This window comes from Maylandia zebra, linkage group LG3, assembly GCF_041146795.1.
Source record: "Maylandia zebra isolate NMK-2024a linkage group LG3, Mzebra_GT3a, whole genome shotgun sequence".
NCBI classification, from domain to species: Eukaryota; Metazoa; Chordata; class Actinopteri; order Cichliformes; family Cichlidae; genus Maylandia; species Maylandia zebra.
The window spans coordinates 14,447,572-14,471,650 of NC_135169.1; the positions used below are offsets into that span (position 1 = coordinate 14,447,572).

The following is a 24,079-nucleotide window of genomic DNA, read 5'->3' on the forward strand; positions in this document are numbered from 1 at the left end:
AGTCATGCATTCATTTTTTACATTTATGCTGCTTTCAGTTTATCAGATTTGCTGTAATCTGCACAGCTGTCAAAAATACCTGCAGCAGCATCTGCTCCACTCCACATATTTTAATAATAATAATAATTTTTTTTACTTAAGCTCCTAATTAAAAAGTCGAAAATCCCAGTAGAAATCCCAGAAATACCTTCTAATCTGATCAAATAAGTGATAGAAGTGTTTATGAATATGAAGGCTTTGATCAGCTGACTCTGTGTCTGTGGTACAGGCTGGGAGGGTCCCGCCCCCCCGCGGGGTTGTGAGGTGTTCGTTGGAAAGATTCCCAGAGACATGTACGAGGATGACCTGGTGCCACTGTTCGAGAAAGCCGGGAGGATCTACGAGTTCAGACTGATGATGGAGTTCAGCGGAGAGAACCGTGGCTACGCCTTCGTCATGTACACCGACAGGTCGCTCGTCTTCCTCAGTTTTCTTTGACTCTTGCGTTTGTTTTTCAGGTGTTTATATGTGTAGGACACAGGCATTTTGAGTCACGTCACACTGAGTATATGTTCATTTATTTTTTCTTATTGGTAAAAGTAGTTAAGCAGTCCAGTGAAGTGAAACCTGTGCAAAGAGCTTAAAAACGAGTGTTTCTGTGCTCCAGAGAAGCAGCGCAGAGAGCCATCCAGATGCTGGACAACTACGAGGTGCGCCCTGGGAAGTTCATCGGCGTGTGCGTGAGTCTGGACAACTGCCGCCTCTTCATCGGCTCCATCCCCAAAGACAAGAGGAAGGACGAGATCATCGAGGAGATGAGGAAGGTAAAGCAGACTCACTCACTGACCCACAGTTCCTGGTTTCCATATGTGATACCAGCATCTTTGTGTCCAAGCTTATTCCTCATCACTGCTAATGGAAATGGAGGAGGGTCAGACCGCTGTAAGAGGAAGAAGATGCTCTAAGTTAAAGTCTTACAGGTAGCAGATGGATCATTTCAGATTCAGTCTGGCCTGCTCTGCAGCTTTAATGCGTCCTCACTGTGGAAGCTTTGCTTCTTTGCAGAGTTTCGCGGCCACCTCTCAGTTTGAGCCTCAGCTGTCCGCTCTCTGCACAGCTGCTGTTTAATTCAGCAGTGATTGATCTGCTGCTTGGCAGCTTCCTCCACCTCCTCCTCCTCTCCGTCTTTGATGAAAAACCTGAAAAAATAGCTGAAAATATTCAGTAGAAAGATGGTTCCCCTACAGATATTTGTTTATAAACGTCATGTTAAAGATGGTAAAAATGGCCTCAGCGGGAAAGAGAGCAGAGCAGCCCACTGTCCGTCTGTTAGTTTGACACTGGGTTTTTGATGGGAGTCACATCTGTGCAGGACGCCTCCTGTTCTACTTTTATGGAGCTGGTTTGTGAATTTTATGATGATAAAACATAATATATATATTGTTATTTCAAAGGGCTTTCTAACAGGACAAGTTAAGGCACTTTAAAATCAGATGATTCCTTTCACTCTCCCTGTCGTACTGTTTGCTCTCTTTTCTGAAGCAGTGTGTGTCTCTCAGATCTCAGTTTCTGCTACTCCCCCTCTGCGTCTATGTGTCCAGGTGACGGACGGCGTGGTGGATGCGATCGTGTACCCGAGCACCACAGACAAGAACAGAAATCGAGGTTTCGCCTTTGTGGAGTACGAGTCCCACAAAGCTGCAGCGATGGCTCGCAGGAAGCTCATTCCAGGTAGCCTTCCTCCTCGTCCTCCTCCTCCACGTGTTTCCTTCCTAACCTTTGAAGACATCTGTGTGTCCACTGTTTGTTTTCACTGTGCCGAGTCACACGTGTGCACCTGCAGCCTTTAAGCTGACTCAGTTCCTCTCAGCGTCCAGCAGAGGGCAGCACAGACTGACTTCTGGGTCCGAGGGTTTATAGAGGAAAGACAGCAGCTTCCAAAGCTCTGATCGTTTAAGCAGCAGAAGATGAGTTCACTGATGTAGAATCCACAGGAGTGCTCGAGTCTTTTAAAGCGATGATGTAAGAGAGAAAACAACCCAACCCGGCATGTTTGCTTTTTGTAACGGCAGAAGAAACATTCAGAACTCCACATGGGTTTGAACCCACAACCTTTTTGCTGTGATACAAGAGTACTGCAGAAACAAACTGCTGTAATGAATCTGAAGCAGGACAGATGGTGTGTCTTGCATTGATGAGTTCGGTCTGCAAAGACAAGGGGAGTGGCCAAGATTATTTATCTGTCACATACAAGTGCAACACGCAGTGGAATGTATCCTGACACACGATACATTAAGTGGATATATACAGAAGGACACTATGTGCAGTAAGTAGCATTACATGCAGAAAGTAAGTGAATTATGTACGTTAAGTGGATTAAATAAGACAGTCTGGAAATTTGAAACTGAAAATCTGAGAAAATACACATTGTGCAGACAATAGCACGTGTGCAGTTTCTGCATCCCATTGACCATTGAACCAAACACTGTAGGTGCCCAGAGGTGTAACCCAGCTGTGTGCAGAGGGGATGAGGTGTTATTGAAGGCTCCATGTGGCTGCTTTGAGGCACTGTGTTCACCGCCGCCTCTTTTTTTTTTCTTTTGTCTTTATTTTTCACTTTTACTCATATTTAAAGCTCAAACTTTGGAAAAAATCACATTCAGTGGCTCTAATAGTGCTAATCATGTTGGATAACTGAGCCGTGAGTATGAGAACACCCCTGCAGTGTTCCCCCCTTTGCCTCCTTTCCCCTCCCGATGAGTTTGCGCTGCTGTCCGGAGGTTCAGCTAGCTGTTTCCATTAAGCTATCGGTTCCCTCCTGTCTCAGCCCCTGGGCTGCATTGGACATTGATCCTTCAGTCAATCGATTCACCGGATTAACCACAAACATGTTCCCCAGCTGCTTATTTTATCTTCAAACTGCTGCTCCTGCAGATTTCCTGCACGGTGGAGTCGGACACCTGTCAAGCAGGTGTTGATTCAGGGCAGCTACAGGAAACTGAAGGTATAAAGCCGAGGTTATTACTCTAACCACCAGCAGCAACTTTAGAAGGGAAACAAAGATGAAAAGGTTTTTGTTCCCTTTAAAAAAATTTTTTTAATGAAAGTGAGATTTAAAATGAGAATCACAATGGTGTGAAACAGGAAGTTAATCAGGAGGAAGAGGAGCCTCATCTGCTGAGAGCAACGTGAAAACTTCCTCTTTTTAACAGCCACCCTTATTATGTGTGTGTCCTGCCAGCGGAGAGCCAGCTGTGTGCGTGTTGTTCATTCATTGACGGGTTTAAACCGTCAGCACCCTCACGTTACAGTCACGTGATGCTGCTGTGTCCCGCAGGAACTTTCCAGCTGTGGGGTCACTCCATCCAGGTCGACTGGGCGGAGCCTGAGAAAGATGTGGATGAGGAGGTCATGCAGCGTGTTAGGGTCCTTTATGTACGTACACACACACACAAACACACACGTGTTTAGTTTGTTTGTTAGCAGTGTAGTGTCCACAAGTTTAAAGGTTAAAGTTAACCTTGAAAAAACAGTTTCAAGGAACCATTTTGAGTAATATATCATATGAAAACACAGAGCTGTCCAATGTACGCCCTACTACATCACAACGATGGCAACGTGTTATGATAAAAAACATAAAGTGTTGCGCTCTGCAAGTGCTCTTGTTGTCATAGATTTAACACCGTCTGTGACGCTGGATGTAAGAAGTGTTTACATTTTCTAAAGCTTGTTTAGCGCCATCTTTTTGCCGGTACAGAACGTGACACCACCTCGCTGGTTTGTTGGTTGCTACATTAGTTAATGTTAGCTAGCGACAGAACCAGTAATTGATTGGAAAACAAACTGAACTAATATTTGTCACTGTAGATTTAATGTAGGGTGATAAGTAGCTGAACTCTGATTGGTGGAAACAGGCCTGGATCTGGCTGCATCGTTTGTGACAATCCATCCTTTCCTAAACCTGACTTCAACCCTCGGTTTAGCGAGTCGGGCCTCAGCGAGTGTAACGAAAGCTGCGCTGTGCAGCAGAGGTCGGCGTGTGTTCAGGCAGAAACCCATGAAACACTCATCTGCCTCACCCATATCAAAGGTGAGCAGCAGCAGGAGCCGTTCACCCTCCAGGGGATCAATTACTGAGGAGGCTGAAACACTGAGGTGTGATCCGAGGCCAGCATGTACAGTGCGAGGGGTATTTTTAGCAAACCAAGCCCTCGACTCGAGAAAACCTGCTCGCAGCTGCTCCGTTCACTCGGCCTCTCATCAGCCACAGCGATGAAGTTTAGAGAGAAGTCGAGCAGAATCTGTTCGTCTGCACAAAATGTGACTGCTTGAGTTTGTTAAGACTTTTTCACTAACATTGGTGTTAGATGGAGTTTCAAAGACACTAATCAGGATGCTTTTTAATGTGCTCGGGTGGCTCTTGTTATACCTCTTCAGTCACCAGCTCCACTGTCTTCTGCTTCGGTTTGGCTGTAACAAAGACAGTAAATCTTTAAAACTCTAAAGGTGTTTGTAAGGAGTTCGATGAAGCTCACGTGTCCAAAACAGAAAGCTTGTTCCTGGATAAATCTGCAGCTCCACGGTAGTTGAGGCTTATCCTGCTGGTTTGCTGCATGCATCGCGAATGAGCTGGTTTTCAGTTCAGGTCTTCCATCTAGGGAATCTCAACCAAAACGTTCCCGATCATTTTACCATTAAGTTTAATGCACATCTCTGCATTAAACTGGGCTGAGTTTGCTGAGCATGTCATGGAAAAGTTGTGTGGCAGGACTTGGTAGATGGGCTTAACTAAATATACAAGTTTATCGCTGGCAAGAAGGCTAATTGAACAAAATAAAAAAGCAGAGCAAAGTAACTGAAACAACTGTTTATGGCCATAAGTTGTTTTTAGGTCTTAACAGGGAGGGTGTGTGTGCCTGTTTCATGCTTGTGCAGTTGTCTGACAACAAAAACAGGGAACAGCTTTATTCTGAATTCAGCTGCTCTAAAACACCATCGAGCTGCTAGAAAATAGCAGAGCCACAAAAGCTGCTGACACTAAACATACAGGAGCCTTTCTCTGTAATATTGTTGGGTCCCTACCGTACAATATAAAGCACCTTGAGGCGACTGCGGTTGTGATTTGTTTGAATTGAATAGAAAAATGCACAAAAAAACCATTTAAATTCATCTGTACTCAACACACGAGACCAAAAGGAAGCAAACAGAAGCAACGCGGCGAGCAGAGATGATGGGAAATCAATTAAATGATTTCTCAGCTTCGAGGCAAGCCATTGGGTACCGCTGATTGGCAGGGCAATAAATACTTTACAGGGTTACCTAGGCAACCTAGTGTCCTGTATTGATAAACGGTTAGTGACAGAGCAAATCTACTTCCTGTCTGGCTCTTCACTTAAACTCCCAGCACTTTCTGCCTGTCTGGATTTATTTTGCTATTCTGGTGATTTAATTGACACCATTTCCATCCAGAGTTGAGTTCCTCCTGGAAGTTTCCGAGGAATTTCCAGGCCAGACGAGAGAAATAATCTTTCCAGCTAATTCTGGGTCTAAGCCCAGAATTAGCTTGGTCTGGTCACAGTTAGTTTCCTGAAAAACCTGAAAAAACTAGGTGCATATCTCAGCCAGCTTCTCCTAACACTGCCCAACACTGGCTCCTTAAGAGCTTGTAAAAATAATAGAAGGCAGCTGCACTTGTTTAAGTTCGTGAAGACATTTCTGCTCCCACCCAAGAGGCGCTTTCAGTTCTGAAACCAAAAGATGGAGTTTAAACTGTAGTTGAGTTTCTCCTCTTAGGTGGCTGTTAACCCTCTATTGATCACATGACCCACAATGTGTGAAAAAAGGCTTTAGCCATTATCATCACCGGGGGTTGAGACCACACTGTCATGTGACCTTTTGAGGTCACCTGAGGTAAGGTGTGAGTGGGGAAGCCTGTTTTCACTTCATCAGGTGAAATCATGACAAATAAAATGGTTCTGGGTCAAAACGTGGTGAGATCAACGAGGACATGTAATGCCACACGCCTTTTGTTTGATCATTTTTGAAAAGGTTTGACTAAAAATGTGAAATCTAACATTTTTTTTGGTGCCAGAGGGTTGTTCCTGCTGCTGTTCGGACATGGTTACCAGGAATAAAAGTGATCTGCATCGTCTGTCTGCTGTGTGTTTTATTTCATTCTCTGCTTTCAAAGCCTGAGCAGCCACTTATCTCGTTTGTACTTCAGGTGCGAAACCTCATGCTGGAGACGTCGGAGGAAACTCTTCGTCAGGAGTTCTCCCGCTTCAAGCCGGGCTGCGTGGAGAGAGTCAAGAAGCTCACCGACTACGCCTTCGTCCACTACCGCTCTCGCAGCGACACCCTCACCGCGCTCAGCCTCATGAACGGAGCCCAGATCGACGGAGCCGCTGTGGAGGTGACGCTGGCCAAACCAGCGGGTGTCAAAGACGGAGGTGCAGCTGGCCGGAAGTGCGGCACCAGAGGTAGTCAGGGAGGAGGAGGAGGGAACGGAGGAAACGGGACATTTGGGCTGCACAAGAATGATGGAGGGATGATGGCAAGAGACCCAATGAGACTGGTGTCCCTGCCACTGACAAACCCCTTCTACAGTGGGAGTCGAGGTAAGTGGGGGAAAAAATAGAAATCTTTTATATGTTTGGGGTTTTTTTGCCTCTTATGTAGAAGTGAAAGGTCGCTGGTACGATTCCAACCAGAGGCACAAAGTCTCCGGCAGGAAAAATAAGAAAATAATATGTAATTTGATAGTCTCAGGTTACCTTTTCTTTCAATTTCCAGCCTTTTTAATGAAGCCACTGGTGGGCTTTGCTTCTATAACCTGCATTTAATGTTGTAGTGACGTGAAAAAGACGGTCTTCTGCAGAGATCCACAGATTGGCATTATTAAAGGGTCTTGTGTCAATGACGTTTTCTCTCAAAGTGAAGTCCAAGGGTTAGGAGACAGAGGCAAGAGGCCAGGAGTTTTGAAATGCCCGGGGAAGATGAAGAAGCAGCTGTCAAAGTTTTGGCTCCCTTCAGTTATTTTTACTGAGTCGTCCAGTATTTGGAGCTGAGCCCCTCATGTACTCTTGTATTACTCGTGTGTAGGTCAAACACATGAGAGGCTAACTGAGCTAAAGTGAACATGGAGGGTGACTGCTGATTTCTTCTTTCCAATTTTTTTCACCAGTCAGTGATAAATTTGAACTTTTTAAGGACTTTAAGTCCCAAATAAACACAGTGAAAACTCTACAGAAAGCTCTGCTTTAAACAAAATCAGATGTAAACTTTGGCAAATGGACTGTTTTTTTTAAAGAGTGTTTTTTTTACTCTATGCAACATGCCTCATTCACACCAGCTTTCTATCTAACACTGTGAAATGACCGGACCCACACAGTGTACAGTTGTCATGGTTTCGGCTTTATTTTTGACCACAAGCGTCTTTTTATGTTTGGCACTGTCTTGTAGCCCGGAGCCAGCTCTCTCTGTGGCTCTCTCCGCTACACACAGCGCTCCACCAGTCTCTTTCATCACTTTAAAAGGGCAGCGAGTCATCAGTGCCATCATTATCACCTGTCCCCTCTGACATCCCGGCACCACCCCATGAGCTCACTGCACCACCTCTCCACTGCAGCAGGCCAGAGACCACATCCCTCCTACACACTCACATTCTTATAAACGCACCAGAGAGCAACTCGGGCTTCAGTTACTTTGGCATGCAGGCTGGATTAGTCTATGACCGGCTGTACCTCAACAGCCACTTTACCGTAGAAGTAGCATTATGCAGAAAATAGCAGATTTCACTGACAAAAATATGAAGTAATGTAAGGGAGAAGATTTGGCACATCTAAAAATGACAGCTTTTTATTCAGGTCACAGTCTGCTTTCTCCTTTCTTTCAACTGCTGCCTTCAGTGGTCACAGCAGCGGACCGTCTACCTCCACCTCACCCTGTCTCTGTGGCCTTCCTCTTTTCCTCTTGCCTGGCAGCTCTGTCTCCACTATCTGCTCTTCACGTGTCCAAAACCATCTCAGCCTTGCCTTTTTAGCTTTTTAATTTCTTCAAACTGCTGCCCTGTCCCTCTGATGTACTCATTGATTATCTCGTCCATGTTGGACACGCCCTATGACAATCCACTGTCTTTTTGTCAGTGCTACCTTCTGCAAACCACACATCACAGCAGCTCTCTCTAATATCTCGTAAACCACCCCTGACTGCAGTCTCGTCTTCCCCTCTCCTTCTTTGGATGGTTGTCTCCGGGGATTTAAACTAGTCCACCTTCACGTTCTCTGCTCGTTGCAGCTTCACTATTACGTGTCTCTCCCTCACATTAACAAACACATATTGTATTTGGACTTGGTTTCAGGACTAACTGGACTATTTTAATTTTACTGGAAAACCAGTAGGTTTTCTCTAAAGTCAAAATAACATTTACCTAAAAGTATTTTCTTTATATTTTTATTTAGTTTTAATTTTCACTAAAATTGAGTTTTTATTGTTATTTAAGTGAATTCTAATGTTTTATCACAACAACTTGTAATTGTTAGTTTAGTTTTACTTGGTATACTGTCGACTGATGATGATAAACCTGGGCCAGACTTTGTGATAGGAGCAGCAGAGTGGAGGATGAAGGAGAGGTTGCAGGTGGGGTGGGAGTGGAGACCACAACTGCATAATGAATCCAAAACATGCTAGAAAGTTCAACTTTAATCGAAAGCATTCATTAGCTGCAGCAGTTGTAGGGAGGAAAAAAAGAAAAATATTTGTTAAAACTTTTTAATGAGCAAAAACTAAAAACATATAAAGTCATCAGTTTAATGTATAATGGATTTTTTTTTTCCTCTGTGAGGAGTCAAATCAGTACCCCCTTTTCAAAGTTTAACCGGCTGCATAAAACTGTGAAGCTGGTTGTCAGACAGTTTTAAATATTTTCTGTGAAACATTGAACAACGTGGATGAATTTTCTGTCATTCTCAGTTCAATTTTAGATAGAACTGTGCAGCATAGATCTTCTCCTCATCTGTAGTTGATGTTTTATTTGTGAAATTGTTCATTTTCTGTATAATAACCACATCTCTCATCAGTTCTGATCGAATATCTCTCATAATAATCCAGCTGTAGATTAAAGTTTGGCTGAGTTTGTCACCAGTTTTAAACAGTTTTATGTTTCTCTTGTAGTCATTTGCTTCCTTGAGAATTAACCAAAGTACAGTGGAGCGAAAAAGTATTTATTCAGCCACCAACTTTGCAAGTTTTCCCACTTAAAAAGATGAGAGTGGCCTGTAATTTTCATCATAGGTATACCTCATCTATGAGAGACAAAATGAGGGGGAAAAAGTCCAGAAAATCACATTGTCTGATTTTTAAAGAATTTATTTGCAAATTATGGTGGAAAATGAGTCAACAACAAATACTGGCTGATGTTGATTTTGAGTACCATAGAACTAAGGTGCCAGTGTCTATATTAGTGGGTCACTGCTTGCTACAAACATACAGAATCCAGTTTGGGGATGGCAGTAGAGTAGTTTTATAAAATAGGAGCTTGTGCTCCAACTACAGAGCCTCCTCAGGAAATAGGTGAGTCTTACCCTCAGATTTAGGGGGTAACATCAAATCTCTGCTGGCAGTGGAGGAGTGGACCTACTCTGAAGCTCGAGCATGTTTTCACTGCGTGTTGTCAGTAGGGATGGGTATCGTTTAGGTTTTATCCGATACCGGTGCCAAACCGGTACTTTTGAAATGGTGCCGGTGCTCAAACGGTGCTCAAACCGGTGCTTAAAGAATGGAGAACACAAAATTGGTCCAAAAACCTCTCATGTTCAGCTGTTTTTTTTTTTTTTGTTTTTTTTTTGTTTGTTTTTTTTTGTAAAAAGATAACAATGTTAGCCTTTTCTGCAGCTATAGGGGATTTATGGCATCACTCTAGGCTGGAAGCAGTGCTTAAACAATGGAAAAAACACAAACTTTGTCCAAAAACCTCTCATGTTCAGCTGTTTCCCTCTTTTTCTTTGGTCATTTTAGCCTTTTTGGCCAGGGTGAAGGGAGTATCTGTCATCAAACAAGAAGACAGCCGCATGTAGCTACGACGGTGTTTGCTAGTTCACCTTACATGCATTAATGTAACAACGTGGTTAGCCTACTCAACGTAAATTACACACGAACAACATTAAGCTACTCATGCAGAGAAGAACGGCTGCTGCTGCATCATCATCCGTCATCATTTCTGCTACACTGGCAGGGCTAGGGGCCAGGACTCTCCTCTTCGGGTTTTTGGGGGATGTTGCTAACTCCGGGTCCGATAACAGGCAACCCACCCGCAGTAGATGTGCACGGTGTGAGGTCTCGCAGCAAGCTATCAAATACGGTGCATTTTTTGGCTTTTAAAAAAAACGCTATGCGTCGCCAGGTGTTTCATCAGATTTGAGGAGTTACCTCCTTTGCACAGTATCACAGTATCACCTTAAAGCACTTGTTGCAGGCTGCTGAGTTTGCATCTTTTGCTGTGAAGTACAGCCAGACTTTTGACCACTTAGCCTTGGGCATTTTTAATATGTAGCTCTGCTCTAAAAGAACGTACGTACCTGGACCCGCCTACTATCCTCGGAAACGTAAAGTGATTGGCTAGAATTCAAAGTGTATGACATCTCAGGAAAAAAAAGCACCGAAATGTGCGCTGCTTTTCGGTCTGGTTACTACCGTTTATGTCAGATACCGGTACCCATCCCTAGTGTTGACTCCACCAGAGTTGGCCCAACCTCAGTAGTACACCACAAAACCTTTAATTAATGGGTTGTCCAGCCACCACCTGTTCACATGAGATCATCATGGTAATGACCAAAACAATAACATCGCAGATACAAGCATCCTCCACACTGTCTGGTCTCAGCCTCAGGGTGAGAAGCTGGAGTTCCAGGTGAGGTGGGGAAGGCCTCTGGTCAGAATCCTTCAGGAGGTTTTACCACAACTGAGAGTAAAACCTGGATTAGACCCAGAACTCTGTGTCTCACCTGACCTGGGAGCACATCAGGATCTCCCAGGATGAACTGGGAGTGGTGGTGGGGAAAGGGGTCTAAAATGGTCAGTTTACCCTCTTGTCAATGCGACCTCACTTCAGATAAGGAGAAGGAAATGGATGGATGTCCAGGTCTGCTTGTTCATACACAGCATGCGTTTTGACTTGCAGATAAATTCTCAAAATATGGCATTAACTATTTATTTCTAAAATAATTCCCATTTCTAACAGGAAATCATGTGTAGTGCCAAACAATCAATATCCCCTCCCCGGGAGAGTAGAAAGTGCTTTCTGCTGTCAGAATAAACTCTTCTGGACCGCTTGCGGCTTTCTAATGAGCTGCACTTTGTTTTTATTTTTCCCTTTTTTGTAACACAGGGTCATTCTGTTTCTTCACTCTGCCAGGAAAATAAGCCTAGATTGTTCTTCCTGTACATATGAGCAGGTTTTGACTGTGTCTCATCCATTACAAACCACATTTATCAAGCCTCTCACATATATTGAGAAAGCCGCAATAATAATCTGGTGTCAGAGTACGAGCTGATGTTCCCTCATGCTCGTGGCGATTTTCTGAAAATGAGAAAAGTTTGTGAGTTAACTCTGCTATAAATGGGCTGTGAAATATTTATGATGGGAAGATGTCAGAAAGAGACGAGGATATGGAGAGGTGAAGTGGTTGTGAGAGAGAGAGAGAGAGAGAGAGAGGTTTCATTTGGGGAGGGTTCAGATCTTGTTCACTGTCCACATTCAGCCACACACAGTCTTTTCTCTCCATTTCAGGAAGGCGTCAAGTTGGTTTATTTCTGTAGAAGATTCAGATCAGATGAAGGCTCTAGATTAGACAAAAATAAAAATCTCCATCTTGTTATTGGGAAACTGGCAAAATGGTAGCTGTAGAGTGCATTAAGTCTGATGTAGAAGAAGAAGAAACACAACATCTACAGCGCTTTGCTGACTCAGAAGACTCGATGACATCATCATGTTAACTCATCGTCCAACCCAGCAGGAAGATGCTGCTGAAAAGGATTCAGAGTGATATAGAATGGGTCTATGCTTGCTGTCCCTCACAGCGACCTTCATGTTTCTGTAAAAGTAAAGTTTTTGTAAAAGTAAAGGGGAGGTTGTCATATGTCCTCTTTATTGGGGAAAGAGTCGAAACTCCTCCGAACTCATCTCTCCAACAAAGCCTTCAACCTTTAGGGTTTGTTCATTTTTTATTTTCCATAAAGGGTCCTTATGCATATTTGACTTTGTGTCACTTAGAGCTTAGAGCCATGGGCTTTGATTCAGGTATTTGGATAGATGTAGCCACCATGACTGGTTTCTTAATGTTTCCAGGCCTCAACTGAAGTGTTTTGGCCATTTTGGAACAGGATTCTTACTTGGCACACAGATATCTGAAGCACTGACTTACTGGACTGTTAGTGCAATTGACTTCACAGCTAATCATATTGTTTGTCAGATAGTTGCTTTAAAGTGGTCCAGAAGGCACAAACACCGTCTACTGTTCGGGCACTTCATTTAGCTGAAGAACTCTGTTTTTGATATTTCTGAAGTCTATTGCGTTCACCACCTCAGCACTGACAAAGCTCACACTCTTAACTCATCTTTGTGTCAGATATAAATTGTCCATTCTCTACTTCAGAGATGTCAGCCTGGCCTCTTCAGTTTCTTTTCTTTGTTTTCCTCTTCTTTAAGATGGAAAAGAAGAAATAAAAAAGGAAGTTTTGTAGAAATCACCGTCCTCAGATTCCGATGGCCTGACAGAGAAGAAAAACAGCTGCCACCGTTAAAAAAGAGCGACACGACCGCAGATACAGACATTATCACCGCGGACAGTGTCCTGCATTAGTGACCGGTGTCTGGAGGTCGGGCTGACCCGTGTCACCCAGAAACTATGCTGTTTAATTTCCATTAATCGCAGCGCCTCGCTTCAGTTTCATTCAGATAATGATCCAAACGAGCTTCTCTTAAATCTGTCTCACCGCTTATCCCCATCCATCATTTTCTCCACTCGGCCTCCGGCTCACAATAAAATCTGCCGTCTCTCTGTACAGCCGTCCTCAATTTTACACCATCAGCCATCAAAGAGACATCTGAAATGTAACTATAACTTCTGCCATCACGACCCCCCCATCATCGCTGGGATTGATTTGCCCGAGGAGACATGTCTCACAGAATTCCCTCACATCGCCTCTAAAAAAAAAAAAAAAAATCACATTGGTGTTTTTATAGACCTATGTGATTTTTTTTCTTTTTTTTTAAACATTGTTTTTTATTGTCCTCAGCCTTTATTATTGTTTGTGATCATTTATGCATCATTTATCTTCTACTTTTTTTAATTAACTTGTTTTTAATTTTATCATTTTATGTTTTCTTGTTACTCCTCAGCCTTTCTAAGGCGACAATTAAGTGCTGAAAGTGCCACAATATAGTGACTCTCGCCGTTTGTTGTGTCGAGTAGAGAGTTGTAAACATGTATGAGTGTCCGGTGTCATGGAGACCTGGCATTGTATGGTTCATTAAGAGGCTGCACAATGATCCTCATCTGATTGCTTCTGCTAGGCCATTCTGTCTGGCTTCAAACTGGTGATTTTTGCATAAAGCAGGTGTGCTGAATAAATCTGAATGAATAAAACTCCATGACTCATGGCAGCTGGTAAATTTAGAAATGTCTTAGTGTTATCCACTTAAGCCATCTTTTATTTCAAGGCTAAATGCCCCTTAAATTGCCTAAAACAAATGCTGAGGCGCTGCTAAGAGTTAAAAACAATCCAAATTCTGTTAGCGCCATGAAACGGGCACTAACAGATATCTATGAAATGTAAGTCAGCTAGTTAGTTTCCATCTAAAGATAATATAATATATTATGATTGAAGGATTTCTATTAAAAAACAGGCAAGTACACAGTAGAGCGCTACTACAACTTTTATCAGTTGGGCTAGTTAACATGCAGTATAATGAAGTGCTACTAGGTGGCTAGCTACAGAGCTATGGTCAATGTTGGGGAGTAACAGAATACATGTACGGGCATTATGTATTTACAAAATATGAGTAACTGTATTCCATTACAGTTTAAAAGGGTGATACTCAGAATACAGTGACTTTGTTGAAATAAATGGATTACATGGCGGTATTTTCCTGTTTTATATGTTAGGCTGTGCCCTCTCTATTTTTGGTAATTCCACGCTGGTGGAAATGCAAACAAAACACACATTAAGGGACTCTAATGTCTGTGTCTCAATCTCACGGCCAATGTCACCTCTACTTGCAGCCCACATAATGACGTGAAGTAATATTTTTTTAAAATGATTATTTAATTAATAATTTAATATGAAGGCAATAGCAGACTGCTACAGGCATAGCCCTAAAGAATGTAGCCTCATGGGCAGTGTAGTCCGTGCTGCAGGGAGAATGGACTGCCATACCCATTATGTGTCTGTGAGCGAGGGAGGGAGAAAAAGGAGAGTGGAAAAGTACAAGCTGTCACCGAGCAGAAACGGGAGCTGGAAGCATGTAAATATAATAATAACCACTGCAGCCTTACCTAATGTCAACCTACTGTTACTCATTTATAATAAGATTTAAAAATCTAGTTGGTATTGGTATGGAGAGTAACCTTCAGTAATAGTAATAAGTCACACAGCAATAGTACATTCATGTAGTTGTAAAAAGCATGATAATATATTAAGTAATCCAAAGTATTCAGAATACATTACTCTCATTGAGTCAACCAAGAGAACGTCCACAACACGAGGTTGATCATGAATATGTTGCTGCTGGGCGATATGACCCAAAACTCATATCTCGATATTCTTCAGCTGGATGGCGATATAAGATATATATCTCGATATTTTTGTTAAAGCCATAAGTTAAGAAGTTAAGGCATTAACGTCATTTTAACGAGATTAACGCTGACAGCACTAAAATAGTCATCTCCAAATGTTTTCAGCTCCTCTTTGATAGCTCCATGTCCATCTTGTCGTTACCTGCAGGTGAAGCGATGGGGGAGGGGGAGTTGTTCAGTGAAGGTGCGAGGTGAGGCAGAGTAACGCAGCGTAGAGTCAAAAGTGGACGAAAGAGAGATGCTATATCGATATAAACGATATTGTCACATCTCATATAAAAATATATTGATATGTTTAAAAATCTCCATATATCGCCCAGTCCTAGCTGCGTAGTTTGGATTACTCGCTATGGAAAAGTCCCGATAGAAGTTTAATGTTCACACTCAAACCTGAGTGTGACCCGAGAGTGATTCTTTTCTGAAATGCTAACTGTGTTCAGTGTTTTTAAAACCTTTAAGACGTGCTGCACACAAACAGAGCTAATGGAAAACTTCAGAGGGCAAGAAGGATGGTCAGATGATTTCTGGGGACTCATCAAAGCACTGCTGCACATTAAAAAGACTAAAGCCTTGGCACTTAACAGGGGGATTACGCAACAACTTGAAAATAATTAGTTTCATAAATTAAACCAAAACAATACGATGTACATGAGCTCAGTTTGTTGGAGCCTCTTTAAGTGAGGCTGCAAGATGAGGTGCACCGACACAGACGTGCAGATGAAAACCCAAAGGACTGCTGAGCAACCTCTTTTCATTTATTGCCACATTTCCCTCTCAGACCAGTTTCAAACGTTGCATAATTGAAAAAAACCTGCTGATAGAAACCAATTAAAGTTATTTCTGGGTTTTGATTTGTCGCCCGATAAACTGAGAGTCAGTGAGGGAGTAATTGAGTGAAAAGTTGGGGAAGATGGATCAGAGCTGAGTCAGTCACACTTTATGATCGCTGCTTTAGTGATGAGATGAGCCTGGTTGTTACTGTGCTGCAGTCAAAAGTATTAAACTCAGTGAACCGCGAGAAGAACTGGGGGGCAGGAATGATGCTCATCCAGCGCCATCACACCACCCTTTATTCACCAAGAATGCTCTCCAGTGGTGACTCCTACCTAAAATAGGCTTTTTCTGATGGTTGCCATGGGTTCCCAACTATTCTATATCCCAGTGAGTAAATCCTAAACAAAGAAGAAATTCACCATAAGTACGTTTCCTCGCTTGACCTCACTGCCAGTGGTTCAGAGTTAACTCGCCCATAACAAACACTTTGTCGTGAATATATAAGTAACAAATGTTACGCACGAAAAACAAACCAGTAAACATTAAATTTATGAAATTCATCTTATTCACATTCACAAAAACATTTCCTGCTCAAAAACCGAAAAAGAAGCAAAGGTTTTTTTTTATTCCACCCCTATTTAACTGATCAAATATATCTGTTTTGGTTATACACTATAAATAAATAATAATAATTATACACATTCCCTTGTTATATTAGTCTATACATCTTTTTGTTTACGTCCATAATTATTAATTATCCATAATTATTAACTCAAAAACTATTGCAACAATACTCCCCCTGCCAGGAGGGGAAGTGAACACCATAACTTGAGACTAAGTGACGCAGGATTCTGAAAATCACAGACAAGTTCAAGTCTCAATGACCTTGACTTTGACTTCAAGCTCACTGAGACTGGAAATCAACTAGGATTTTCAAATTCATGCCATAAGTGCACGGGCTGCCTCCAGTATTTTAAATGTCATCATATCGAGTTATCCATATTTAATGTGCAGTACAACCATTGTATCCCCTATGGTTTTGATATATGGACGAGACAGGGTATTAAATATTTAAAATAAATTTTGACAATCAGAACCTGAAGTGGATAAGTGGAAGAGAAGAGACGGCCCGATGTATTACCCCGTTTCATTCATGTGGTGCTTTATAAACTAAAGGTTTTTTAATCTAATTTTTAAAACTGATATATATTTGTAAATCTTTTCAAATTGTCCTCGTGACTATTCCACAAATAAATTACTATAGTACACCTATGCCCACCTTTAGACACACCCCTGCATGTCGGTATCACTCGTCTTTTTAGCACTAAAGGGTACACAGGGCTGCCGTTGTGGAGACTTCAGAGACATTTTATTTGTCTCCACCTGACTTCACTGCCTCTTTGAGAGGCTTTTGAGAGGCTGTGAAATCAGCAGGATCATCTTTTCTGCTGTGGTGTTTTCAGTGGGCTTTTTGAGAAAAGTAGGATCCATTTAAGCTGAATCTTTTAAGGCCTTTTATTCACACATGCTCCTACATGGGTTTATACTCCGTTAAATTGATTTTCAAGTCACAAATGTGAGTGAAACACTTACGCTGTCCAGCATAAACGGCACAATTTTTCCGCTGTGTTGTCCGCTCCACAAGAGTGTTTATATAACATGAAACTTTTTCCTGCTGCTGGTAGTTTCATGTAAAGGTCAATGTAGTATTTTGGGTTCACAGGTTAAGTTACAACTGGCTTTACTGGTGTATATAAATTAAAGAGACGAATTGCAAATTCTTATTCATTGTGATGTTGTTCTTATACTCTGTGAGGTCTTAAAGAAGTCGTATGTACCTTGAGCTGAAGGAAGCACCCGTCTAACTTAATGCTGCTCCCCTGTATATGTGTTTGTACCGTCAGATGACCTGGAGCGCTGCATGTACCCCCTGCTGCCCGGCACCCCCCTCACTGGCACCAGCCTGCTGTCGCTCAAGCAGAGTCAGATCACCTCGGCCGTCAGCCTGCTCGACTTTTACTGCTGCAAAAACTGCTGGTTGCCCCCAGAATACTACCTGTACTCCACACCAGGGCAGGATGGAAAGCTTCTGTTACTGTACAAGGTTTCAGACTGACTAGATGTTAACACATAAACATGCATGCAGTTAAACATATCTGAGAGGTGTCGGAATATGTGCAGGATCCAGTTAATGACATTTAGAGTTGCTGCACTGACATTTTTACAGTGTATTGGATCATTAGCACCTCTCCATGTGCTGTGTAACTAAGTGTTAGCTAGCTCTCTATCCACGCTAATTGTAGCTGTCTTTAAAGAAAGTAGTGTTAGTCATACTTCTTAACTTGTGCGATTACACAATAGACTTATGGCTAAAATCAATACTGTTTGCTATTATCTATGAAATATTGTTGTGGCTCATGCTATCCGCATTTTCATTTGGATGCCATTTTGCTAGGTTAGGAAGCTAACTCCTAGCTGTAACTTGACTATACTCAATGAATCAAGTGACTCCTGATTTGTGACATTATCTGAAAAAGGTCAGCTAAATTACGAGATCAGCCTTGGAAGTTTGGAGGAAATGGCAAATCACAGACTAGATTTTTGAATAATGTTAGCTTGCTTAAGGTTAGCTCAGGATTGACCCTAAAAGCTAAACGTTTCACTCCATAAATCAGTTTTCCTGTTGTTGTTGACACTAGTTTTCCGTCATAGCTCAAATGGGCTTGATTACATAGGTGACTGATTTTTTTCTGGCTAATATTAGCTAACGTTAACATACCTGTTAACATGAACAAAATACCACCTGTACCACATGTAGCACCTAGGGGGCTAAGCTTGTCGATTGGGTGCAGATGAGTGTGAGGGTTGATTTGTGGCAGAAGGACAACAGCAAGAGTAAAAGGAAAGGTTTGAGGATGTCAGCTCGGACAAAAAGACAGGAAGTCGAGCTGAAGATGCTAAGGACACGATGAAAAGATTACAAAATGAGGACATCAGAGGAACAGCTCATGCTGAGTGGTTTGGAGGCAAAGTTAGAGAGGCAAGGCTGAGATGGTTTTTAAATTAAAGTGCAAAATTTTTATATACAACAGTAATAAAAAATAAAAAGGAGATTGTGCACGAGAGCACTGCAGACTGCATTAATGCATAAACATGTACTCCATAAATCTCCATAAACAGCTGCGAGAAGGTGTAATACAGAAATATGTGTGTGTCTGTAACCATGCATAACATTAATGACGCAACCACAAATATAAACACAGCTTGACCGTACTGAATTATTTATAGCTTCTATATATTCCATACATGTGATTCTGCTGCAGGCACAAGGACAGATTATTTTACAGCCTGGTGGGACAGGGTTGTGCTGCAGGCTGCAAAGTCCACAGCAGTAAATTATGTACGTCACAAAGCTGAAATGCAACACAATTATGTACATAGATGAGAAATATTTCTATGTTACTCAGTTTAAACATTTAAAAACACAACTTTAAAAGTACAAATAAATTGATATTCAGTGAATTTTTGCTTATTACGTGTTCTTGTTTCAGTGAAGTCTTACATATCATGACCATCTCTAACATTATCCCGTTATAACATCCAGATTCTTCCTGTGTTATCAGCATATGAACATAAAAAAATAACGTTTATATTCTGTAGTGTGTGTAAAATTCAGCAGTTCCATTTAAAGCTGTTTTTTAAATTTTTTTTATTTAAACTGTTTCACAAGATGTTAAAGTTACAGAAACAGTCATAAAACCAGCCAGCAGCTCGCCTGTTTTTCTTTTGTTTCCCAGCAATGCAGTTTTGACTGTGACTTACCCCATTAATTACCTCCCCGGTCTTCGTGTGTCTTCATTTCAGTGAAACGATTGTTTGTTTCTACATTAACCAAACACTATGTGTGTGTGCGTGTGTGTACGTACATGTAGGTGGTGATACAATCCACACGAAGGACGTACATCCCTGACAAGCTGTGTGCTCTGCTGGATGATGCCAAGGAGCTTGCTGCTCAGACCACCCTGTGGAACCTGGGTACTCCTCAGCACACACACACACACACACACACACACACACACACACACACACACACTGTAAACAGTTTTCAAGTGAATAAATGAGTAGCTTGTGCCACACCCACACACTGCCCAGCCTCCCTGGTGTATGCCAGGGTGCTGGAGAGCAGAGTGTGTTGAGTTGAACCTCAGACCAGGACTTGGACACGGATTAGGACCGTGTCGTAACTGAGGGATGTTCTGAGAGTATTGGGTCTGTTATTTGGGGCTCTTCAGCCCCACTCTTGGTTTGCATTTCTTCCAGTAAGTCAGACTCATTTGGAGAGTGCGGTGGACGTCACCAGGGTTCGTCTTTGGTAACAGTTCACAACTTTAATTGGACAGTAACAAATTGTAGGAGAATATTTCAAAGAAATTGTTAATAACGATGTTTCTGATGATATAGATAAAAGAACTGAACGGTGTTTTAATCGATGCTTGCAGCTTGGCATGCAGCAAATAGAAGTTAAGAAGTATCGTAGGTAGTGTTTTCTCTGGAAACGAAATAAAAGTGTAAAAAAGCCTGTTAGCTAGGATGAAGTTAGGTCAATCTTTTTAACCAGCTGCTGAAAGTCCCACCATGTAACAACATCAGTGGTTTCCGTCCCTACTCTTCCTATCATGTGGAGCGCAGTTAGCCAGTCGTTTGTTTACATTTAGGTCGCACATGACCAGCTGCTAGCATCTTCTCCTTCGTAGCCTGGATGTACTCAACAGTGAAACTGCTTGTTTTCTTGCATAATTTGGAAACTGTTCTTTGTTGGAAGTAACTCGCCTTTTAGCTACAAAATCGACATCAGCTGACGTGCATCGCTTGCAGATCTCTGACATGATATCATCTCGATATTATCTCGTTTAGAATGTAACTGCATAGCAGACGATATAACACAGCCCCAATGTAGAGATTTTCTAGGTGCAGCCAAACAAGCAGACACTCTGCTTTGGTTTTGTCGGGGTTACATCTCCTCTTGGTCTTCAACGACCTCCAGCATTGGAGCGGCGTGTAAATGACAGAAAACAAGGAAAGAAAGTTGAGGTTTCCGGTAAAACTTTCCAAGGTCCACACACAGGAGGACACCGTCACGCCTTTCTGTGATGAGTTTGGATCTGTGTGGGTTTTGTCCAGGTACTTTGGCTTCCTCCCACATGGCTTCCACCGGAGACATGTAGTTAGTGGGGTTAAGTTAACTTGTGATCAACTTAAGTGGTAGCTGGGATAGATTTCAGCCACCCCCCTGCCAACTTCCTCTAACCTCTTTAGAAAATAAGAAAAGTAAAGACAGGAAAGGTCTAAAATACTTAGCCTGGGTCAGTGGACAGGCTGCTGTAAAGTCAGAACATGTGTAGTTTAAAAAAAGAGCAACAGTTTCAGATTTGCACTTCTGTCTTTAAAAAGAAAACAAAGTCTTCACTCAAGCAGACAAGTCACCAACTATCAAATTAAAGGCAGATTGTGTGTCTTCCAACAGCATCTCAGACGGGAGGATTCATGAGTCACACTGATGTAAAGGATCTCAAAAGGAGGCTCTCTCACTTTAATGGCTGTTTTAATGAGGTTATAATAATAAGAGTTCTCTCCATCATCAGTATTCATACAGCAGGACTCCTTTCAGCAGCAGTCTGCTTTTTGCAGTCTCTCATTTGTTTTCATTCATGTTGTTGTCCAGGGTTCCTGCAGGGAATTAAAGTCTGACATTAAAATAAAGGAAAACACATTTCCTGTAAATGTGCTTTAGGAAAACGCATTTGAAGATGGAGTGTTTAAAAATAAAAAAAGATGCTTCATTGTTGTCGCCTTTTTCATCCTGCACCCTTCATTTTAGGGTGTAGTAACGTGGATCAGCACAGCAGGGGGTGTAACACTCACACTGAGCAAAAAGAGAAAGTCAAGTGTGCTCCAACCTTTTTAGCTTACAACAATAATGGATGTAGTCTTTATTGATAAATAAATATTAAATTGATGAGAAATTCCAACATTGTTCCTGCACTGTTTAAACAACTCTCAGTCACTTTAAGGCTTTTCTAACGTGTTAAATAAAAAAGAAAACCCCAAAATGCATTCTAGCATCTCGATCCATATTTCACTGCATATGTTCTGTAATTATGCTTATTAAAAACAAGTCCTTAAAGATTTCATTGTCTTTATCAAAGTGGAAGCTAACAAATCGCACCATTAAAACATTAAAAATGAAAAACGGACATGGGCCTAAATAAAAAAGACAAAACAAAAACCACCAAATTCAGCTTTTAAAATGAAGTAATAGCAGTTTTTGAGTCATGTTCTTATTTAATTGGTGTTTTTTCAGTTGTGTTTATATCCAGAGTATTTAAACTGTTAGTACTAATGTACCTACAGTGAAACAAGCATTTTGAGCATAGCCACTGATTGGCTCACGGTTCAGGACCCTGCAGGGGCCACTCTGGCGGGCAGTGATTTTTAGGTCACCTAAAAGCTGAAGGAAGGCAAGAAGAAACGTGGTTGTTTCCCCTGAGAGGAAAAAGCTGCTTGGCAGTCGTGCTGCGTCGCTGCAGCTGTCGGAGGCTGAACTCTCTCCACCTGCATCTCCCTGGGAGCCAATCGCAGCGCTGCCTGTCTGAGCCAGCGTCTCCTGAACCCTGAACACTGCAGCTTTGAGAGGATCTGTTCAAAGTGAGATATTTCAAATCAACACCACCTGCAGGCTGCGGGGAATAAAACTTATCAGCTCTGTTAGTGAAGAACTTTTTCTAGGTGTTTTTAACAGCTAAAAAAACCAAGTCTACAAGTATTTTATAGATATATTTGAACAGAAGTGAAGAAAAATCATGTGAATGGCGAAACTTGAAGGGCCCGTGAAAACCGTTTGTAGTTTTGCATGATTTTCAGTTCAAAATACGCCTTCTTTGTGTAATACTGGGCCTCTTCTCACTTTAATGCCACCTCGGTTGACATTAAACCTGGAAACCTGTTAGGGGGACACCACCCCTCTGTATTTTATTCAGCCAGAGGCACCCATCCATCCTTGGTGATTAGCTAGATAACAGAAGCAGTGGTCTAAGCAAATTAAACCCAGACCTCCCTCTCACTAGCTACCTTTTCTCAGCAACTGACTTGGGAACCTGATGCATTCTTAAGCCAGCTGAGAGACATGATTCCTTTGTCTTGGGTCTCCTCCTGGGAGGACATGCCTGGAACGTCTCATCAAATGCCCAAAATAACCTCAGCTGGCTCCTTTTTGTAAGCTAAAGAGTAGCAGCTCTACTCTGAGCTCGAACCTGCCTCAAAGTCTGAGCCTTGCCACCCTTTGAATGAAGCTCGTGTCTGCTGCTTGTCTCTACCTTCACGTTGTTTTTAGTCTCCACCAGAGCTCGTGGGCTTAGGTGAGGGTAGGAATGTGGATCGACCGGTAAATCGACACCTCTCCCTTCATACTCAGCTCAGGCACAGACTAGATACCTCAAACTCCTGAGGCACCACAGGACATCCAGAGGAACGCAGCCTACTCCCATGGCCAAGCTCCCACACACCCTGAAATACCTTTGAGAGGACAAGGAGCTCACCTGATGACCACGAACAGGACAAAAACCACAGTCTTCCTCCTGAATTCAAGGCCGGAAACACCCATGACCTCATTTTCTTTTCATACTGCTGCTCTCAGGTGAAGTGATTACTAGTTGAGGATAGTACGGAAATATAATAGAGCTCGAGTTTCTCTCTGAATGTGTCTCTTGTGGTTGGAGCTTAAAAGCAGCTTTAACTCGAAGACGTCTGGACATGAGTGTGAGGATGAGGAGAAGAAGAAGTGATTTTTAAAGCACCAAGAGGCTGAAATACGATTCAGGTGTTTTTCTTAATTGACTTCAGGAAGCAGGTTTGTGTCCCGGTGGTTTGACGCTCGGACCAGCACAGAACCCTGACATAATTAAGTGTTTTCTTTTTGCCTTTTGAAAACAAGATGTTGTTTTTAAAAAGCGTAGAGCAAAGCTGGGAGCGCCCCGGCGACTGGACGCTTTTAATCAGCCTTATTTGCACCGAATCCATTTTTTAACAGTTTCGCTGCTCCACGGGGAGCCTGAGATCTCTGCACATCCTCAGTCTCTTCCCCTTTCTCTCTGGCTTCCTTCATCTCTCTTCAGGCACTCCAGGTCACAGTATATAAATATATACACTGCTTAGACGCTTAAATCTTGCATACATTGGTGCTACTTGAAGATGAGAAGAAAAACCAAAGTCAGACCATTACTGACTCACTGCTAAACTGGTCGTGCTGCATGATGTTGGAGGCAGGATGCCATGGCTCACATCTGTCACATGCGCCCAGTATAAACCTGCTCTCCTCTGTGAAGATAACGGGGCACCAATAGTCCTGGTGATCTCTGGGTAGAGTCAGATAAACAGTGAGGTCCCACTAAGAGCAGGAGTGGCAGACATCAGGCTGA

General features: G+C 42.3%; 1 protein-coding gene across 3 annotated transcripts in view; it reads left to right on the top strand.

Annotated features, from left to right (window-relative positions):
• rbm46 (RNA binding motif protein 46) overlaps positions 1 to 24,079 on the top strand; it is a 32,189-nt gene that overhangs the window by 1,424 nt on the left and 6,686 nt on the right. For 2 of the 3 annotated variants that reach the window (XM_004572304.3, XM_076880019.1), the window contains exons 3-9: positions 269 to 449; positions 647 to 803; positions 1,581 to 1,710; positions 3,317 to 3,414; positions 6,203 to 6,596; positions 17,510 to 17,709; positions 19,538 to 19,640. In XM_004572304.3, the coding sequence (XP_004572361.2) occupies positions 269 to 449; positions 647 to 803; positions 1,581 to 1,710; positions 3,317 to 3,414; positions 6,203 to 6,596; positions 17,510 to 17,709; positions 19,538 to 19,640 (1,263 nt within the window). Of the gene's footprint in view, positions 1 to 268; positions 450 to 646; positions 804 to 1,580; positions 1,711 to 3,316; positions 3,415 to 6,202; positions 6,597 to 17,509; positions 17,710 to 19,537; positions 19,641 to 21,129; positions 21,704 to 24,079 lie in introns of those variants that run through there. The other variant, XM_076880021.1, reaches the window with a different exon arrangement.